The sequence below is a fragment of the Thermobia domestica genome, chromosome 8, assembly GCF_964235325.1.
Source record: "Thermobia domestica chromosome 8, izTheDome1.hap1.1, whole genome shotgun sequence".
Lineage (NCBI taxonomy): Eukaryota > Metazoa > Arthropoda > Insecta > Zygentoma > Lepismatidae > Thermobia > Thermobia domestica.
This window is the reverse complement of record NC_137461.1, coordinates 253,908,937-253,926,545: the sequence shown is the minus strand read 5'-3', so window position 1 is coordinate 253,926,545 and position 17,609 is coordinate 253,908,937. Positions and strand designations below refer to the sequence as shown.

The following is a 17,609-nucleotide window of genomic DNA, read 5'->3' as shown; positions in this document are numbered from 1 at the left end:
AGCTAATTGTTTCTCAAATTCAATTGTTTTCAACTAGTGGTCCGCTAACCTGGCAAGATATATGAACTTCTTTTTTCGTCAATTATATTTTCGAAAGAAACTGGGATTGATATTTCTGAATAATCTACACAGAAGTAATGATTACACATGCTGAAGTTAATAAATAACTTTTAGAATTGTAACAGAAAATCATTATAATTTACAAGAGTTTGATCGTGAAAATTTGTCAAAAAGAAATTGTCGCAGTTTTTTCTTTCTTTCTTTTTTTTTGGGGGGGGGGCGATGGCTCAGTGCTTGCGGTCCCGGGTTCGATCCCAGCCCCCGCCAAGTGAACCTTGTGGTGGACAAAACCCCGTATGCGTGGGTTTTCTCGGGGTTCTCCCGTTTCCTCCCACTTTCTTCATTCCACCAATTCATTCATTACTCATCATCACCGTCTCCTTTAGCCTAACCGGCATAAACGTGGGACGTAAAACTCAAAGATTTCATTTCATTTCATTTTTTTTAAGAGTCCGTCTTTTAAAGCATATTTTGTAAACTGTAAAATAAATTTACATGTCACAGAACGTTGAAAGAATATAATAACACGTACATTCTTAATAATAAATTGTAATTAGCATGACATTGAAATCGAAATGTTACATTCTGCTACTATGAAATTTTCCTTTGTTAATGAAATTTCGAAGACAATTTCTCTTTTCAGCAAACTTAAAAGCTGAAGTTTCCTTCAAAAGGGAAATCTTTTCAATTAGTAATTCTAATACATATCATGTTTAGTTCTATAGTTTCTTAATTCGATACTGCACAATTCCGCTGTGATGTCATGATTGCTAATTAGCAACAACTATGAAAAGGTAGATTTAGAAACAAACATTTATTTTGAATCATATCACCAAATACATACTCTTTATTTTTCAGCCTAAATATAAACATTTAACCAATATGCGTTACGTGCCCTTGGGAATTTCATAAGCAGGAAGAATGCCCAAGGTCATATCTCGGTACAAAATGGTATTTTTGAAACGCTTATATTGTAGAAACGTAAGAATTACGTAAAAAAAAAAAAAAAAAAAAAAATGAAACGAAAAAGACCTTGGAAAATGAACAGCGTTTAATAAGAAAAATCATATCACTAAGTTTTAGTTCTCACACCGGCAATTAATTCAACAGAGTGTACATTACTATTGTAGTATTCTACTCTGTTGTGTAGTTATAGCTACTGTTTATTCGTCAACACAAAAGTAAACGGCCTTGCTCATGAACAAAGTTCAAGGTACACGGCATCGTCTTCCAGAATTTTCTTGAACGCTTCTGTTCTTATCTTCGCACAGACTACTTACTACTGAAAATCCGAGTATCGTGTTCGCAATTGTTAATCACTCACCAGTTTGTTCCAGCATGTCTTAATTTGCTACGAAAAATATAACGTGTATTTCCGAAAGCTCAGGGCTAGTGTTTCTCGTACACGAAAAATCACAGTGCATTATTCCTTTTCAGAAAAACCCATTTGAACACGCCTGCTGATTGTCCTGTCGTTGTTCAAGGTTGTTTCTTTAAGAAAAGTTCTCATGATATCCAAGTGATACGTCAATGATCGCGTTCCGCTATCATCATCAAAACGTTGCTTTGTTCCGCTAGAGATAAAAACATGACAAGTCTGCTGTCTCTAAACAAAAAGAGGCATACAATTCTATGAATGGAGGAAACAAAGACATCTGTGTTGCTTAAAATATGTCGGAAATACTGGGTATATCACTGCAAGCGAAATACGAGAAGTCCTCGAAGTGGTTTGTTGTGGTTATGGATGATTATTATTATAATTTAAAGGATTCAGTTAGAAGACACTGTCTGACTGAGTGACCTCGACTTAAAATGTAAACAATGCTCATGTAATCTTAACGACTCACTTTCCATTTATGATTAGCTTTAATTACAGTACTTATGGTATACACTGTCTGCAGCTACTTTCTTCGAATCTCGGAAATGAGTCATCTAATAACATTCATCACAACGGCCTTTCCTTCTAAGGAACTGTTGCTGTTCATCATTTAGAGGACTTCCATAACATTTCATAGAGTTGGTAGGCCTTTTTTTTTTTTAACAAAATATAAAGAAGCATTGTTACAAATGAAGTAGATTCTGAAGATGATAGAACTCGTCATTTTAAAAAGTAAGCTGTCAATGACTTTAGTTGGGGAGTGTAGGACAAAATCCAAGCGGACAAAATCCAAGAGGACAAAATCCAAGAGGACAAAATCCAAGCGGACAAAATCCAAGAGGACAAAATCCAAGCTAAATTCTGGCAAGGCGGACAAAATCCAAGCGGATAAAATCCAAGGAACATTATAATGGGAGTAGTGCCTGTGAACACCCTAATTAAATTGTACGTTTGTTTCTTTCTTCAATTGTCATGCATTCTAAAGTTTTATCTAATTCAATTTATTCCGGTGGGAGGCAACGGAAATAAAACTCAGCATTCTAACATTACCATATTCATATTTTGATCTTGATAGGTACATTTGAATTATTTTTTTTATAAAAGAAATCATACAACATTACAAAAAAGGCTTCTATATGCTATCTCATGAGAATGAAAATCCAATATAATTTAGATAAAAACTAATTTACTTCATTACCTTCAAAGAATTTACATCAGTTACACATGTCGAAATAATTAATAACATATACATTTTCATATTTCGATTTTCTAGATATTGCATTATTAAATTCACATACGTTATTACATTATTTAAAAAAGCATACAAGTCATACACTCACAAGTCAAAAAGTACATTATTTAATAAAAAGTCATACAATACTACAAAAAAGGCTTTTATATGCTTATTACATGTATAATATAAATAAAATGAAAATACATAGTTTTACAACTTAATGTACGTCAATCACATACCAAGTACGCTTCAATCTAAATGTATACAACGTGATGCACTTTTCAGAAAATCACTTACACTTAGACTAGTGCACAAATTCTGAATTCTTCTTTGAAAATGAACTGTTGAATTTTTTACCTTTTTCTTTGGTGGTTCGCCAAATTTTGCCTGCTCTATCACTGTGGCTGCCAGAACTTGATCCTTCCTGATACCTTGGATTGCACTCCACATGGATGGATGCTTATGTCCAATCCAATCAATCAATCAATCCAACAATGTGTATGTTATTGGTTATTTTGACAAGTGTAACTGACGTTTCGCGAAGACAATTAAAACATAACTTTTCATATGGATGTGATAAGTAATTAAAGCTCATCTGCATTCTTACTGGGAAAATCTTACATGTTTTATTGGGTTTTCATTCTCATGAGATAGCATATAGAAGCCTTTTTTGTACTGTAGTGTTGAAGAATTACAGATAAAACTTTAGAATGCACGACAATTGAAGAAAGAAACAAACGTACAATTTAATTAGGGTGTTTACAGGCACTACTCACATGATACTGTTCCTTGGATTTTATCCGCTTGGATTTTGTCCGCCTTGCCAGAATTTAGCTTGGATTTTGTCCTCTTGGATTTTGTCCGCGCCCCTTAGTTGGGAAGGATGTTTCACAGACACTGTCGGAAGTTCTTATCAAATCAGGATTGAGTCCTCGACTCAATTAAAAAGCAAAGAATAAAAATGAATCAAATTCACGACGGATCTGTTATTATGATTACTGCGGATGGCAAACGATACCAACGTAATAATCAAGCTCGGGAATCGAAATTAAAATCCATCCAGCGCCCGTGTATTGACAGCTTCGCCAATAACAACCTGAATGCATAAAAAGCTATCCGCACACAAACGCTGTTACCATGCAAATTGTGCCACAATATTAGGAGTTATATTAAAAGCAGAAAATATGTTATTGGATTACTGAAGTTCAGTATATTACAAAGATTTAAGTACGTATATAGATAACATAATGATGATATACAGGTCAATAAATATAAAATATCAACAAAGTTGACAGAAAAATGGAAAATATCGATACGAAACCGGATGATGGAATGACATATCGAAGCGTTCTAAATATCCTACGGTCCTCCAAGCCATATTCCGCATAGAACTGTGGTTTGGAAGATAAACAAACCTCCCTAAAAATAATTCAACTTTGAAATTTTCCTGAAGAAAATAACGACCAAGACACCTCAGTAAGACACCTTAGTAGTGAAAGAAAGGGTAAAAGAATATATGAAAACCACATAGATAATGAAGTATCGAATAGAAATGTACACAGCATTCTGTGGCAGGAAAACATGGTCGGGTCTTACGTCTCCAGAAACTATACACTCTAGTAATAAAACTTGTCTAAAAGTGTAGACAACTTCCTTTCATTAATATATCCATTACGTAAATACCCAGCCACTCTGAATGAGGTTTTCCTGGGTTTTCCTCATTCAGACCAGGCAAATGCCGGGGTGGTACCTAACTTATACGTCCCAGGCCGCTTCCTTCCTTCCTTCCTTCCCTTTCCCGGGATTGTGTGCTCGCCGAGGGACGTCATCCCTCAAAACGTGAAGGGCTAAATGGCCTTAGATGCCGAAAGCCCAGAAATCTAAACCCTAAACGTAAATAACATATGATACTATAGTCTATAAAACTGGAATTGACTCTCACTTCACTATTATTAACACTACATTGCAGATTATCATCTCCTTCAGTGGTTTCAGAGTTACTCTTGGCTTCTTTCTTAGCTCGTTCAATGACTTAGCTGAAAAGTTCTTCATTTACATGTTTTCTTAACAGTTCTAGCCACTTCTTGCGAGTTGCTGGTGTAGGTCTCCACAATTTCATTTTTGACACATTCTGGAATCCAAGATATTTACCATTCGATCATTTTACTGTATAATTTGTATTAAATAAACTCTGGTAAAAAAAAAAGGGGGGGAGGGAGAGAAATTACGATAAACTTACATTTATGGATTAATCTATGCTGGTAATTGAGTAGGTTAGTATTACATACCTTCTCATACCCCAAGTATATGAGATTTAATTTCAATATTTCTTGAGGTTTAACCAAAAAATCTTATATTTAAAATTAAACTGATGCCAAACAACAATACTCTGAGCTTTATATACCGTCTCGTACCCCATGTATATAGGTATATACCCTCTTATAGGACATGTATGTAGGTACATACCTCTCATACGCCATGTAAATATATATCCTCTCATACCCCATGCATATAGGTATATACGTTCTCATACCTCATGTATGTATATACCCTCTCGTACGCCATGTAAGATATATGCCCTCTCATACCCCAAATATGTCCTCACCATTTATATTTTGGGATTTAACCGGAAAATCTTTTAACCTGCCAGAAGAACATCTGCTTGGCAGCAGTTTAAACAATAATACTCTACAGTTTATATATCCTTTCATACCCCAAATATGTGAGGTTTTAATCTCATCAGTATTTTTTTAAGGTTTAGCCAAAAAATCTGTTAACCTAAAAAAATGTATCTTTTTAAATTTTAAGAAAATCTTAACTTAATTTCTATGTATGGAATACGGATAACCACCGTTATACGTAAAGAAATTAAATGGATTGAGTCCATTAACGAACTCAGCCGACATAATCGTTCTAGCTATCTACTGTAAAGAATAAAATTAAAAAATTCGCTTTCATTCGAGTTGTTGTGTGGAGTAACGAACGAACGTACCCACATTACAATCCTGTAACTCCTACTTGCGTCATCCTAATAAATCAAACACTTTGTATGGAAGGTGAAGCATAATGACCACCAAATGAATGGAGTAAACATTATTGTTCAACATTTGGGAAATAATAACACTCAATTTCACGGCCAGCAGGTAAACCTTCATCTGTAATCTATGTAGGGGTAAATCAACTGATAAACACTACCTGATCTGCTAAACTTTTCGACCTAGAATCTTGAAACTTTGTATAAATATTCCCCACATACTCTAAGCTGAAGATATAATGGAATTCTACGAAATGACACTTAAGAAACGTTTACGTAACTTCAGTGAAACCGAAATTGTATCACACAGTAATACTTTGAAACCAGGAAAAAAAGTATCAATTTTTCAAATATATCCTTTTATTTTTTTTTTCTTTCGAAGAACGAACACTTTGCTAGTAATATATAATATTTGTAAAGCGTATTCATATTTATATTCATAATTATTTGCCTGTTCATAGCTTACAATATGAGGATATTCCCCAATTAAGATTTATAGTTGTCAGATATGGTTACATTCTCTATTTGTTATCAGAAAGATTAGTTTCAACAGAGAAATAATAACTTTTTCTACCAATAATTGTAACTGAGTATTTCTGAATACCCGTTTTTCGTTAATGCCTTTATACCTTGTCGGTAATTTGTTATACTATTTTATACAATTCATATAGACAGTTTTACTAAAATCTGTGTAGTTCTGCTGGATGATTGGATAATATACATATTACAATTCTGCCTAGTATTGTATGAGTGAATCGTATTTGCTAATATAAATAGATCATTGTGTTCAATTACAGACATAATTGTACTATGTATATATATATGTATAAACTAGGTAATGTGAATAGCTTATATTTTTAAAAAATATTTATGCATGTTTATTTAACCCATAAACTACTGAACTTATTTCAATGAAACTTCACTATTTTATTGACTTCTCAGAATAGGTTGATTAAAGTCATTTTATCGTCAAGCATAGGCTATGGAACTCACGATAGCTCAAAAGATAAACAGCAGTGGCGTATTTATGATTTTGTTTCGCGAGGGAGGGGGCTTTGCTAACTTTATTCCTGGAAATGTGAAAATTCTGCAAGACACTTAATTTATTTTAATATAGAAAATAAAATTTCGGAGGGTGGGAGCTTGAGCCCGGAAGCCTCCTCTTAAATGCGCCACTGTATAACAGTGTGTGAAATATCAAACAAGAAATCATATTTGTTCATTTATCATTTCCCATGAAATACCAGCTGCAGTAATCAAGTGCTTTTTTTTTCTTAAGACACAGATAGAAAGTTGATCGCAAGACCTATGTGTCGCTGGTTTGAATCCTGCTTCAGGGCATGGGTGCTATGTATGATTCTTTCAGCATTCACATTATCGTCATCGTTATTTTTTTTAAAATCATATTTAGCTTGAAAAACAAAATCATGTAACGTTAAACTCAAAGCAGGTTCCTACGAAGTGAAGTGAATCTTGTCGGTAGTGCAAAAGCGAAGGCATAATTATGTGCAAACGTAAGATATTACAGCATAAGATTCAACAAAATACGTTTGATTTAGGTATAGTGCACTAACAAAATTATACTGAATTAAAAAAAAAAAGATGTATATATACACACATATTAGTGTTATTGCAAAAACTATGTAGACCCACATAGAAGAAAGTGTTAAGCCTAAGCCCTGATGACGAGTGCTCGCGGGAAGCACTTGAAATATTAGCTAACAAGAATTTTAGGAATGATTTATAAAATGGATCAAAATATTTCGATCATGGCCAAGAATTTTAGGTATGATCCAATAAAATGCATCAATAGATTGCGATCTTGGTCAATAATTAGTTTTTGGGTCAAGGGTCATAAAATTTTTGAACGGTCTCTAAATCGAGGGGTTTTTTTTTTGTTTTTGTTTTTGTTTTTGTTTTTCGGAATAAGCACACCATGTTGAGTTAAGTGATAGTTTGGGTTTGACCAGATATAAGGCCTACAAGAAAATTTTTGACTGAAACATAATGGATCTTTTGATCCAAAAAGCAAATGAATGGAACATTATTCATAGTTTTAATTATTTAGAAAACTCATTTAGGGAGATTGGGGTGGAGAAAGGAATCCGAAATTCCAGTGATACCTAAGTCGCGTCGAGTTTGCTGAATTAGAATTTTGTATATATTCAAAATATTTCACGATTAAATTCATTCTTTAACAGGCAAAGAAGGCCCATTTCAATTGGTAATTTAGTATTTGTGATATAGGACTAATGCGATTCAAATTTCCGTGTCACTGTCAAAGGAAAATAAAACTTCAATGCCTAATTAGCCTCCGACTTCAGCTATATACTTGTGTCATTGTTTACCCAGTGATTAGATTTCGTGACGACAGAAGACTGGCGTCTGCGTTACGAAGAAATCCTGAACCATGCGCCGCACCATCCAATCATCAACGAAGTTATTCCTTATCAAGAAGTGACCTACATGCCAGAACAGGTGGTAGTTGGTGGGAGAAATATCACAAGAATACGATGGGTGATAAAGGGTTTCACACCCCAACTCATGTAGATTCTGCCGTTCTTAGAGCGAAATGTGAGCGTGCATTGTTGTGCAACATGAAGATGATATGTCTGTTGACCATTGTTGGATGCTTGCGGACAAGTTCATTAAGTTCAGAACTGTAACGATCCGTAGTGTTGGTTTCGCCTCGACATAGGGCTTGATTAGCACGTCCTAGGCTTTACTTCCAGAATCATCTCTTCCCCTACAAGAAAGAAATGTCATTTCAGATTATATACATATATATATACAGGGGCGTCGGAACCGAGGGGGGCAAGGGGGCAGTTGCCCCCTTTCAAGTACTCGTTTTACCCCCTCACTTTCAGACTGTAAAAACATCACACAACAGTGACTATATGAACTAAATTTTGCTTTCTATGGTAATGTGAAAAAATTCTCTATTCCAGATTCATCTTTCTCTTGAAGACATGGGACCGGGGGCTTTTTCTGACCCCATGTTAGACATAAAGATTTAGGGAAAAGAATTGAAAATTCTTATTTCCATTGGTTTACATTCTCAAAACACTGTAAATTCTTTAAAAATTGTTGTTTAAGTAATCGTAAGTCTGCAATGTGAAACCAGTCATTGAGCGAGATTTCAAAGTTTAAAAAATATAACAGTTTAAATAAGTAACAGTTTAAATATAACAGTTTAAATACATTTTCTATAAAGTGAAATTAATGTTCTTACAAACAATATGCAGAGTGCAGCAAGTTTTATAGCGAGAAGTAAAAATGTATGAGGTAGGATTAATAATTCAGAGCACATGAAAAATGCGAAGTCCATTGTCGTTCCGTTCGTTTAAGATATGAGTGCAGAAACAGAACACCTATTTCAGCTCTACTTTTCGACCAAGTACGTAAACAACAAGAATAAGGAAGACAGTCGCTGCTTGTAATAATTAGTAGTCTTAGATATTTAGCTCACAGTGGTCAAGCAATCAGTGGACATTTGCATAGTACGGGTAATTTGATGTCGCTCCTGAATGGAAAAAAAATGGATGTGCCTATTCTCAGTCAATGGCTGAGGATAGCTGGCTTAGTGCTGATTGAAATAATGAAATTTTGAAGATTATGGCACATGCAATACAGACAGACTTGGTAGCAGAAGTTAAAGATAATTTTGACTCAACACCCGAAAGCTGTATACATTCATTGCAGTAATCATGCATTAGATCTTCCATTTCAGGAAGTAGCACGAAAATGCTAATCTTTATGTGACGTACCGGCCATAGTGAAAGACGTTTGTATCATTAACCTGGATTCTGCAAAACGAGGGACAACAAATGCCGACATCATTCTTGAATCCTGTAAAACTAACAACGAAAGTCATCCTAACCATTTGCTGCCTCATTGTCCTACTCGCTGCTGTGGTAGATGAAAATCTCTAATCAGATTTCAATCTACTACAAATGAATTCAAATCACGTTGAAAAAAATCATCAGTAATACAAGTGGTCCAGTTGATGGTTAAAAAGTAATACTAAAAGGGTATTTGAAAAGAATGAACAAATTTGGAATGATATTTTTTTCTGATAGTCAGTATATGTGCTTTTGTACCTTGCAAACAACTGGCAAAAATGCTTCAAAATTCTGAAACTTCTGCTTCTAGAACTAAAAAAAGCAACAGCGATTCTAGAGGATACTATGAGCAATCTACGAACAAGCAGTGCATTTGAAAACATCTATAAGGAAGCAAAGGAAAATGCAGACAGACTACACTTAACATTGTTCACTTCATCAAGATCAAAGAAAACACCAATTAGGTTGGAACAGACTGATAATCCTTCTATAGCAGATACCCTAGTTCTTCGAAAAAGTACATCGAAATCATTGACTATTTGTTGAATGAATTACAGCGTCGTTTCAATCATCCAGGCCTCAAACAATTCATATGACTCCAGAAGATTCTTTGTAAAGATGCTGTATGTTGTGAGCATCTCTCAAGAGATTATTTGAGACAGGAATTGGGAGTTCATGCGTCGGATTTTAACCTGGATAGATAATGCGTTCAGCTCTCACTGCTTCCACCTACTTCGATGACGACCACCAACATATTAAAAACTATTAGTCCTGAAGCCTACCCTGTTCGCAGCCTTCTCGACCAAATTGTTCGTCTAGAGACTCTCGTTCTCACTTTGCCAGCTTCTTCAGCATCTTGCAAAAGATCATTCAGCTCTTTGCGTCGTCTAAAGATATATTTGAGGACTTCCATGACGTGGAAAAGATTGTCTCATCTGCTGTTGTATGTGCATAATGACCAAATTTCAGTGTGAGATTTAAATACCATTGCAAGAGAATTCATATCAAAGACAAGCGAAAGGAAAGCCACTTTTGGTCAATTTTGAAAAGAAATAAATTTAGAATCAAGTAAGTGAAAATGTTAAGCGTTATATAACCAATTCTTTATATTACAAAATAGCATCTAAAATTAAATATAAATTTGAATTATTCCTTATTAATTGTGTAGTACTTTATTAGTGTGAAGTGAAGTGAATATAATGACATTAGGAAGAGAGGTGAATGTAATAACAAATTGGATATACTGAAGTAAGTGTAGTAAAAAAAATATAGGTAACTCTGGATAATTAGTGTAATTGAATTTTCTATATAAATTTCATGAAGTCTTTCGTGAAAATTCCATTTTTCCATTTCTGGCACGTAAGTAGAAAAAACATATATATATATATATTTTATTTTTTACTTGATTATGTATCCTGTTTTATAATGTTCAAGTTACTTTCTACTACAAAGTACTAAAAAGATTGTAGTTCTAAATAGGAATTTCTAACATTACAGTGTACTGCAACAACAGAACTGGAATTTTAAAAATATAATTTTAATTTCCTCGTTTCCAAGCGATTTAAGTAGCTTTAAGATTTTTTAATAGTGACCGCGTGGTCATTTCCAATACAGTTAAAAATATGTACCGGTATATAAAATGGTAAAAATTGTACTTACAAACATTGTAAGCAGTACAATTTTTACAATTTTATATGTTTTTAATTGTGATTTCAGTGCTTGAAAATTTCTGCATCAGACCAAATCCAGCACAAAACTGACACTAGATTAATTAATCTAAAGATGTATTTTCTAAACCAAGACGCTTCTCATAAATGGTAATTTCACTCCCACGAAACTGTTTACAGCTGTATTGTATTATTATTATTATTATTATTATTATTATTATTATTATTATTATTATTATTATTATTATTATTATTATTATTATTATTATTATTATTATTATCCAACCAAATCAAATTATTGTTACATGACGAACATATATTTGTATTATCTTATCTATGTTACATTCTCGTGTCTATTTTCAAGAGAGCAGCTTGCCTCCCCAGCTGAAAAATATTTCCGACACCACTGTGACGTGCGCGTGACCATACATTGATTACCTTACAGAAAATGTTTTTTCTAATTAACTTGGAGTCAATGCAAGCAATCGCAAAGAGTTATTATTCACTAAGCGCAAATTACCTCGTCACTTTGATTATGTAATTAATAAATATGTTGTAAATAGGCATGATTCAATTAAGGATCTTGGTGTTACTTTGATGTTAAGTTAACGTTTGACATGCACATTGTAAATATAATAAGTAAAGCACTTGAAATATTAGGATTCGTAATTAGGACGGGAAAAGAATTTAAGAACTGTTCAACACTACAGAAGTTACATGTTCGCTGAAAGTTAGGGTATGCTTCTACTATTTGGAATCCGACTCAATTAAAAAGTCGTAAGTAATTAGAAAGAATACAGACAAAATTTTTGTAATTTCTAACCTACAAAGAAATACACATTCATTCTACTTACGATAGCTATAAAACCATCCTTGAGAACTTCCATCTTCCAACACTAGAACAAAGACGTCATATGATTGATTTATTATTCATTCAGAAAATAACCCAAAATATTTTTGACTGTCCTGACTTAGTTTCTTCATTGAATTTTCATGTTTCTTTATTAAAAACACGTAAAAACACTGGCCTCTATTACTGTAAAAAAAATCAGTAACTAATATAATTATGAAATCACCAATCTGGAGGATAACAGATTTTGTATAATATAATATGTTTAAATAACAATGAATTGGATATATGTGATATGTCGCCTAAGAAATTTAGAAATGTCGTTATCAAGAGTTACGAATATGTAATTATCTAATTTTCAAAACTGTAATTGGGTTATAGCTTGTTGTGTTAACAATAAATAACCAACTAACTAAATAAATGCATACATAAATAAATGACGTGCCATTACGATTGTGTAAGTTCATATTTAAGAATAAAATAACCTTTTTAAAAATTATGTCGTGTATATATATTAATAATTATTTGTTCCTGGTGATAGTTTCACCAAGTTGCCACTAGCATCCTCATGAATATTGACATATCATGCTTAATGTCATTCCCAAACAAGTTGGAAAGAATACAAAGGCTCAGGCTATGTGTCCCTATTTACAATTATTTTAAATTATATAAGTTTCTTGTTAGCATATTATCAATATTTATTATTAATTAATTTAATTCTGTTAATACAATAAGTTAAGAATGTGTTATAATATTCATTTGACAGAACGAGCTAACATCGTGCTTAGCCTATCACAAGTGACTACGTTGCTTATAGCGCAGTTAAAGAAGGTATGGATAATAGACATAATTAGTAATGATCTTATCATCTTCATATAACTGTTGTAATTGCCTTCGTCATCAACATACTAAAAGTTCTTATTGATCCGATTTGCATCTTGGAAAATGGCGCAGCGTGATGCACTTCCATTCGGTTTCTTGCAAATTTCTCAAAAACAAAGAAATGTAAGCAAAAGGCTGGTACTCACCGCAAAAGGAACAAAATATTCTAAGTAGCACTTTCGAAAGACCCTACTTCCATCTTCAGCTTAGAAAGAATTCGAAGAGGATTTAAAACATGGGGGAGAAATATGGATAGGTGAAAAATGGTTAAAAGGGTTTAAAATATGTGAAGCACAAGTCTTCAGTTATATTTTATTTTTTATTTTTTACAGAAAATTTTCCCCATGTTTTAAATCCTCTTCGAATTCTTTCTAAGCTGAAGATGAAAGTAGGGTCTTCCGAAAGCGCTACTTAGAATATTTTGTTCCTTTTGCGGTGAGTACTGGCCTTTTGCTTATATTTTTTTGTAAACATTATTACCGCTGGCAATACTGAGGTATTCTTAAAAACAATTTATTTTAGAAAGAAAATGAGCTGTCCAATCTGAAAAAGCAGTTTACAGATTTTCCTTAAGACTACTTACTATTCTCCAGAAATTTTGTCAGTTAAATTTAAAATTACCTGTAAACTGTCACATTTACCAAAATGTTGAGATGCTTTTATGCTTAATGACCATTATTCAACTTCAAATGATGAGTTTATGAATGGGGAATTTTAGGATATTTTCTTGAAAAGTACGGAAATGCCCTTCCCCCTAGTGTGTGACCTCTAGTACTAAAAATATATTTTTTTTTTGTACGGAATTATATAGTGATTCATATTGTTTAAGTAGAATTTAACTATTTCTTATTTATTTTCAGGAATGCTCGCAGCCAGAACAGTTAGTGATAGGTTCATAGCTTCACATCCATTCTTATTCTTTGTAGTGGACAGTGCCACACATGTGTCTCTTATGGCCGGAAAAATAGTGGATCCTCTAACTTCTAGAATATTTTGATAAAAGGAAAAACTTCTGAACTGTAAAAAATAGGTTAGAAAAAAGAATCAACACTTACCTTTCATGGTGCCATGTATTATTTAATTCGTTAAAAAGAATCGCAAGCTCACAACTGTGATAGTAATATAAATAAACGAATAAGTACATAGTTAAACATAATGGCGAAGAACAAAACAAAACGCTACAATTGTGACCACATTCGTGAGTGAACGTTAGTGATAATACTCCAGATGATAGTGTCAAAGGTAACACGAGTACTTAAGTATGAAGCTCTGTAAACTGAGACACCAATATACCTGGAAAACGTTTCTTGTTTCTACTATTTATAAATCTTTATCATAGAAATAATTCAAAAATAAAAGACATAGTGATCTGAATGAACTCTTCAAACATGAGTGATTTTTATGCTGAACATGAACTGTAGTTTTAAGAATAGAATTCCGGTGTGTGTGTATATATAGATATATTTTAAACAGCTATTTATATTTGCAATTGCGTAATTTTGTTAATATTTTTATAAGATTTCTAAGCCAAGCAGTTGTCGTGGACACCCTGTAAGTTACAAAATATTTTTCTTTTATTTTCATTATTATTATTAATATTTTCTTTTTAAAACTTCAAAGGGGATAAAATTTTGTTAACCATCTTTTTAACAAGATTTTAGAAAGTTTTCTACCGAGGCAATTAACGAACATCCGATTGCAAAGGGTTAGCAAAGATAGTATTAAGTAAAAATGAGAATATACACCTTTATTTATTTATTTATTTTATTAGAGACAACGTAATTGGCTAGTAAAATGTTACATACTACTACATTCCAATTGGTCAATTTATTCTGAACAGAAAAAAAAACTTGTGTATGGTGTATACACTCAGTTTTGCTGTCCAGCTGAGTAAACACCGGTAAGTTGGCCACCAACTTGACCACATATTTGTAGAAACATGTGTATGTTGATTCACTGGGCTCTTTAACACTAATTGCAAAAGATTATGGCTTTCGAAATTTTGAAAATGTTAATAATAATAATAATAATGAGTATTTTAATATTAACATACAGTATATACTAACAAATTTTCTCTGGATCTAGATTTTGTTCGACATAACTTTGATTTTACTACTACTAATGGTCATGAAGTAATGTTACAATTTTTTCTGAGAGACATCTGGTGGCCAATTACTTTTTTTAGTGATTTGTTAAGATATCAGCCACTTCAGTCAACTCTCTCTCTAACATCAAACGCGAGTAACAAGTGATCAACAAAGGATTAATCATAAAGCTTCGATTACGAAAGATCTGCATTTTATTGTAAAGTAAGTTACTAAGATTTCATCAGCATTTTTTACTGTTGAACCCGGCAGAGACAGCAAAGAATGTGAACATAGAATACAGATAAGTGTCATGACCAAAACAAAGCAATGTACTTAGAATAAATACAGTAAAATTTCAGTTAATAGTTTTGTCTAAATAAGTTATAAATTTTACAGCTATGTATTATTATTGTTTCCAAAGCTGGCTGCCTGCATAATTGAGACATTTCCTGCGGAACCAAGGAAGGTTATCTTACAACTCAATAGGTTTCAATAGGTTTCACTGTACAGTAAAAGATCTGAAAGAGTCAAACAAGAAAAATTTCTTGAGTATCGTACATGGGTGGTAAATGTAAAGATATGAGAGAGTTCTAACATAACATCATAATTTTTATCTACACAATTTGGCTTATTTATTAGTACAAAAATACCAATATTCTTTATGCAAGAAAAATCAGGAATTTTAAGCTTCCAAATTTAATGATTCCTTGATATCTACTTGGGTGCTCTTTGCTTTATAAAACAAATTTAACTCCCAAGTATAAATTTGATATTACTTAAATCCAATATAATTTAGAGATGTTAAATTTATATTATGACTATTCATTACCGGTAAATCTTGTATAGAATACTATTGTCTCAAGTGAGTTGAAACCTTTTGATGTGCAAGTTGCTGGATTTTCTCACTTCTCGTGTACTTATTATTGGAAGATCTTAATTGTAATCTTAAGTGTATTAGTGGAAGATTGCTTATTGTCTAAATATGAAAAAGTGTAATTTTCTGTGCAGATAGACAAGGTTACTATGAAGGTAACGTGTGAGATAATGCCCTAAACAAGGCTTATTCTGCAAGACATTCATCACACTACCTTCAATCATTTTATTCATTTTACATTTTCCACATGCGTATCACAACTAACACAAAACAATACAAACTTCGTACGCATACCACTTAGTGTACGGTGGTCACGTGTGATTAATACTCTTTAAGGCAAGATACTATCACAAACAATACTCACATAAAGATTCATTATTATACCTGTTTCTTTCTTCTTTTTTAATTGTTGAATCTGATCTAGAAGTGCATCCTGTTCCTATTGATAACTTAAGACTATCTGCTTCAGTTCTTAATTCAATTACTTTACTAGTTCTTTTTTTCTTCTTTCTTCCTTTATATATTCTAAAGATTACTGGTAAAAGTTACCCTTATAACTCCTCGAATTGAATCAAATGAATTCTAGTAACATATCCAACATTATCTAGTAACATAGTCACACATAATTGCATCACGCATCTGTCGCTGGGCTATCAGAAAATTTTCAACTTAATTTTTACGAACAAAATTGTACTCTTGACCAAAAAGAACCTACTTTCCGACCCTAAGACAGCTTCATAAGATCCCTAAACTTCAGTACAGAAAGAAAGAAATTAATTCTTTGCTTTCTACTTATAAAATCATACATTCTATTATACTTATATAAAGTTTGCAAGATATATTACATCCTTCCCCAAGCAAACTGTGGATTGAATATATATATATATATATATATATATATATATATATATATATATATATATATATATATATATATATTATTCTCAGAATGTGGTGACTTTACTCTGATATTATGACGTGCTTCACAACAAACTGAATTAATACTGTAAGTTCATGGTATAACATTAATTTTAGGAGAAAAGGGAGAAACTCCAAAATTTATAATAAATTAAATTATTTACATCAATAGTACCAAAAGACTGAATGAAACAAAGGTACAAAAACAAAAATATTCAGAATTAAAAGGAATATTGCGCTCTTTTTTTTTTTTTTTTTTTTTTTTTTTTTTAACGAAGCAAAGCATATTTAGATTAGTAAAAGGAAGAAATCAATAAATGTAGAGGCTTGAAACTCACGTTTATTTTAAAGAATCAAAAAGATATTTCCATATAAACCAACCAAAATAGGAGTTCGTAACTACAGTCGTAAGAGTGTATTTAAGTAAAATTATAATTATTTTTTAACTGTAACACACAAATATACAAATCAAGTTTCATTTGCAATTTTGTGTGGCTAAATTCTTTTAAATGTGGTAGCATTTACTAAGAGTATATAGTTGCTATATTAAATAAATAAATCAAAAGCTTTGTAATGATTACAGAGTGTCCAGCAACAAAGCTCTGGCAGATCTTTTTATTAATTTCAAAATGTAAATATTATAAATATATATGTGAATGTAATAGGTTATACAGAAAACCGGGTCAGTGCAATAAAATCTAGGGGATTTATTTGTATGCTATGATCACAAGGTGTGACTGTGGCTTCTTTGGTATGATGTTTTCTTACAGTGATCTCAAATTC

At 32.4% G+C, this 17,609-nt stretch overlaps 1 protein-coding gene across 1 annotated transcript in view; it reads left to right on the top strand.

Annotated features, from left to right (window-relative positions):
- The window catches only part of LOC145692003 (uncharacterized), a gene marked incomplete in the record, with an annotated part of 61,485 nt that extends 44,666 nt beyond the window's left edge, over positions 1-16,819 (top strand). The window contains 1 exon segment of the mRNA XM_081767302.1: positions 13,808-16,819. Within this exon segment, the coding sequence (XP_081623428.1) occupies positions 13,808-13,944 (137 nt within the window).
- Between the last annotated feature and the right edge of the window lie 790 nt (positions 16,820-17,609).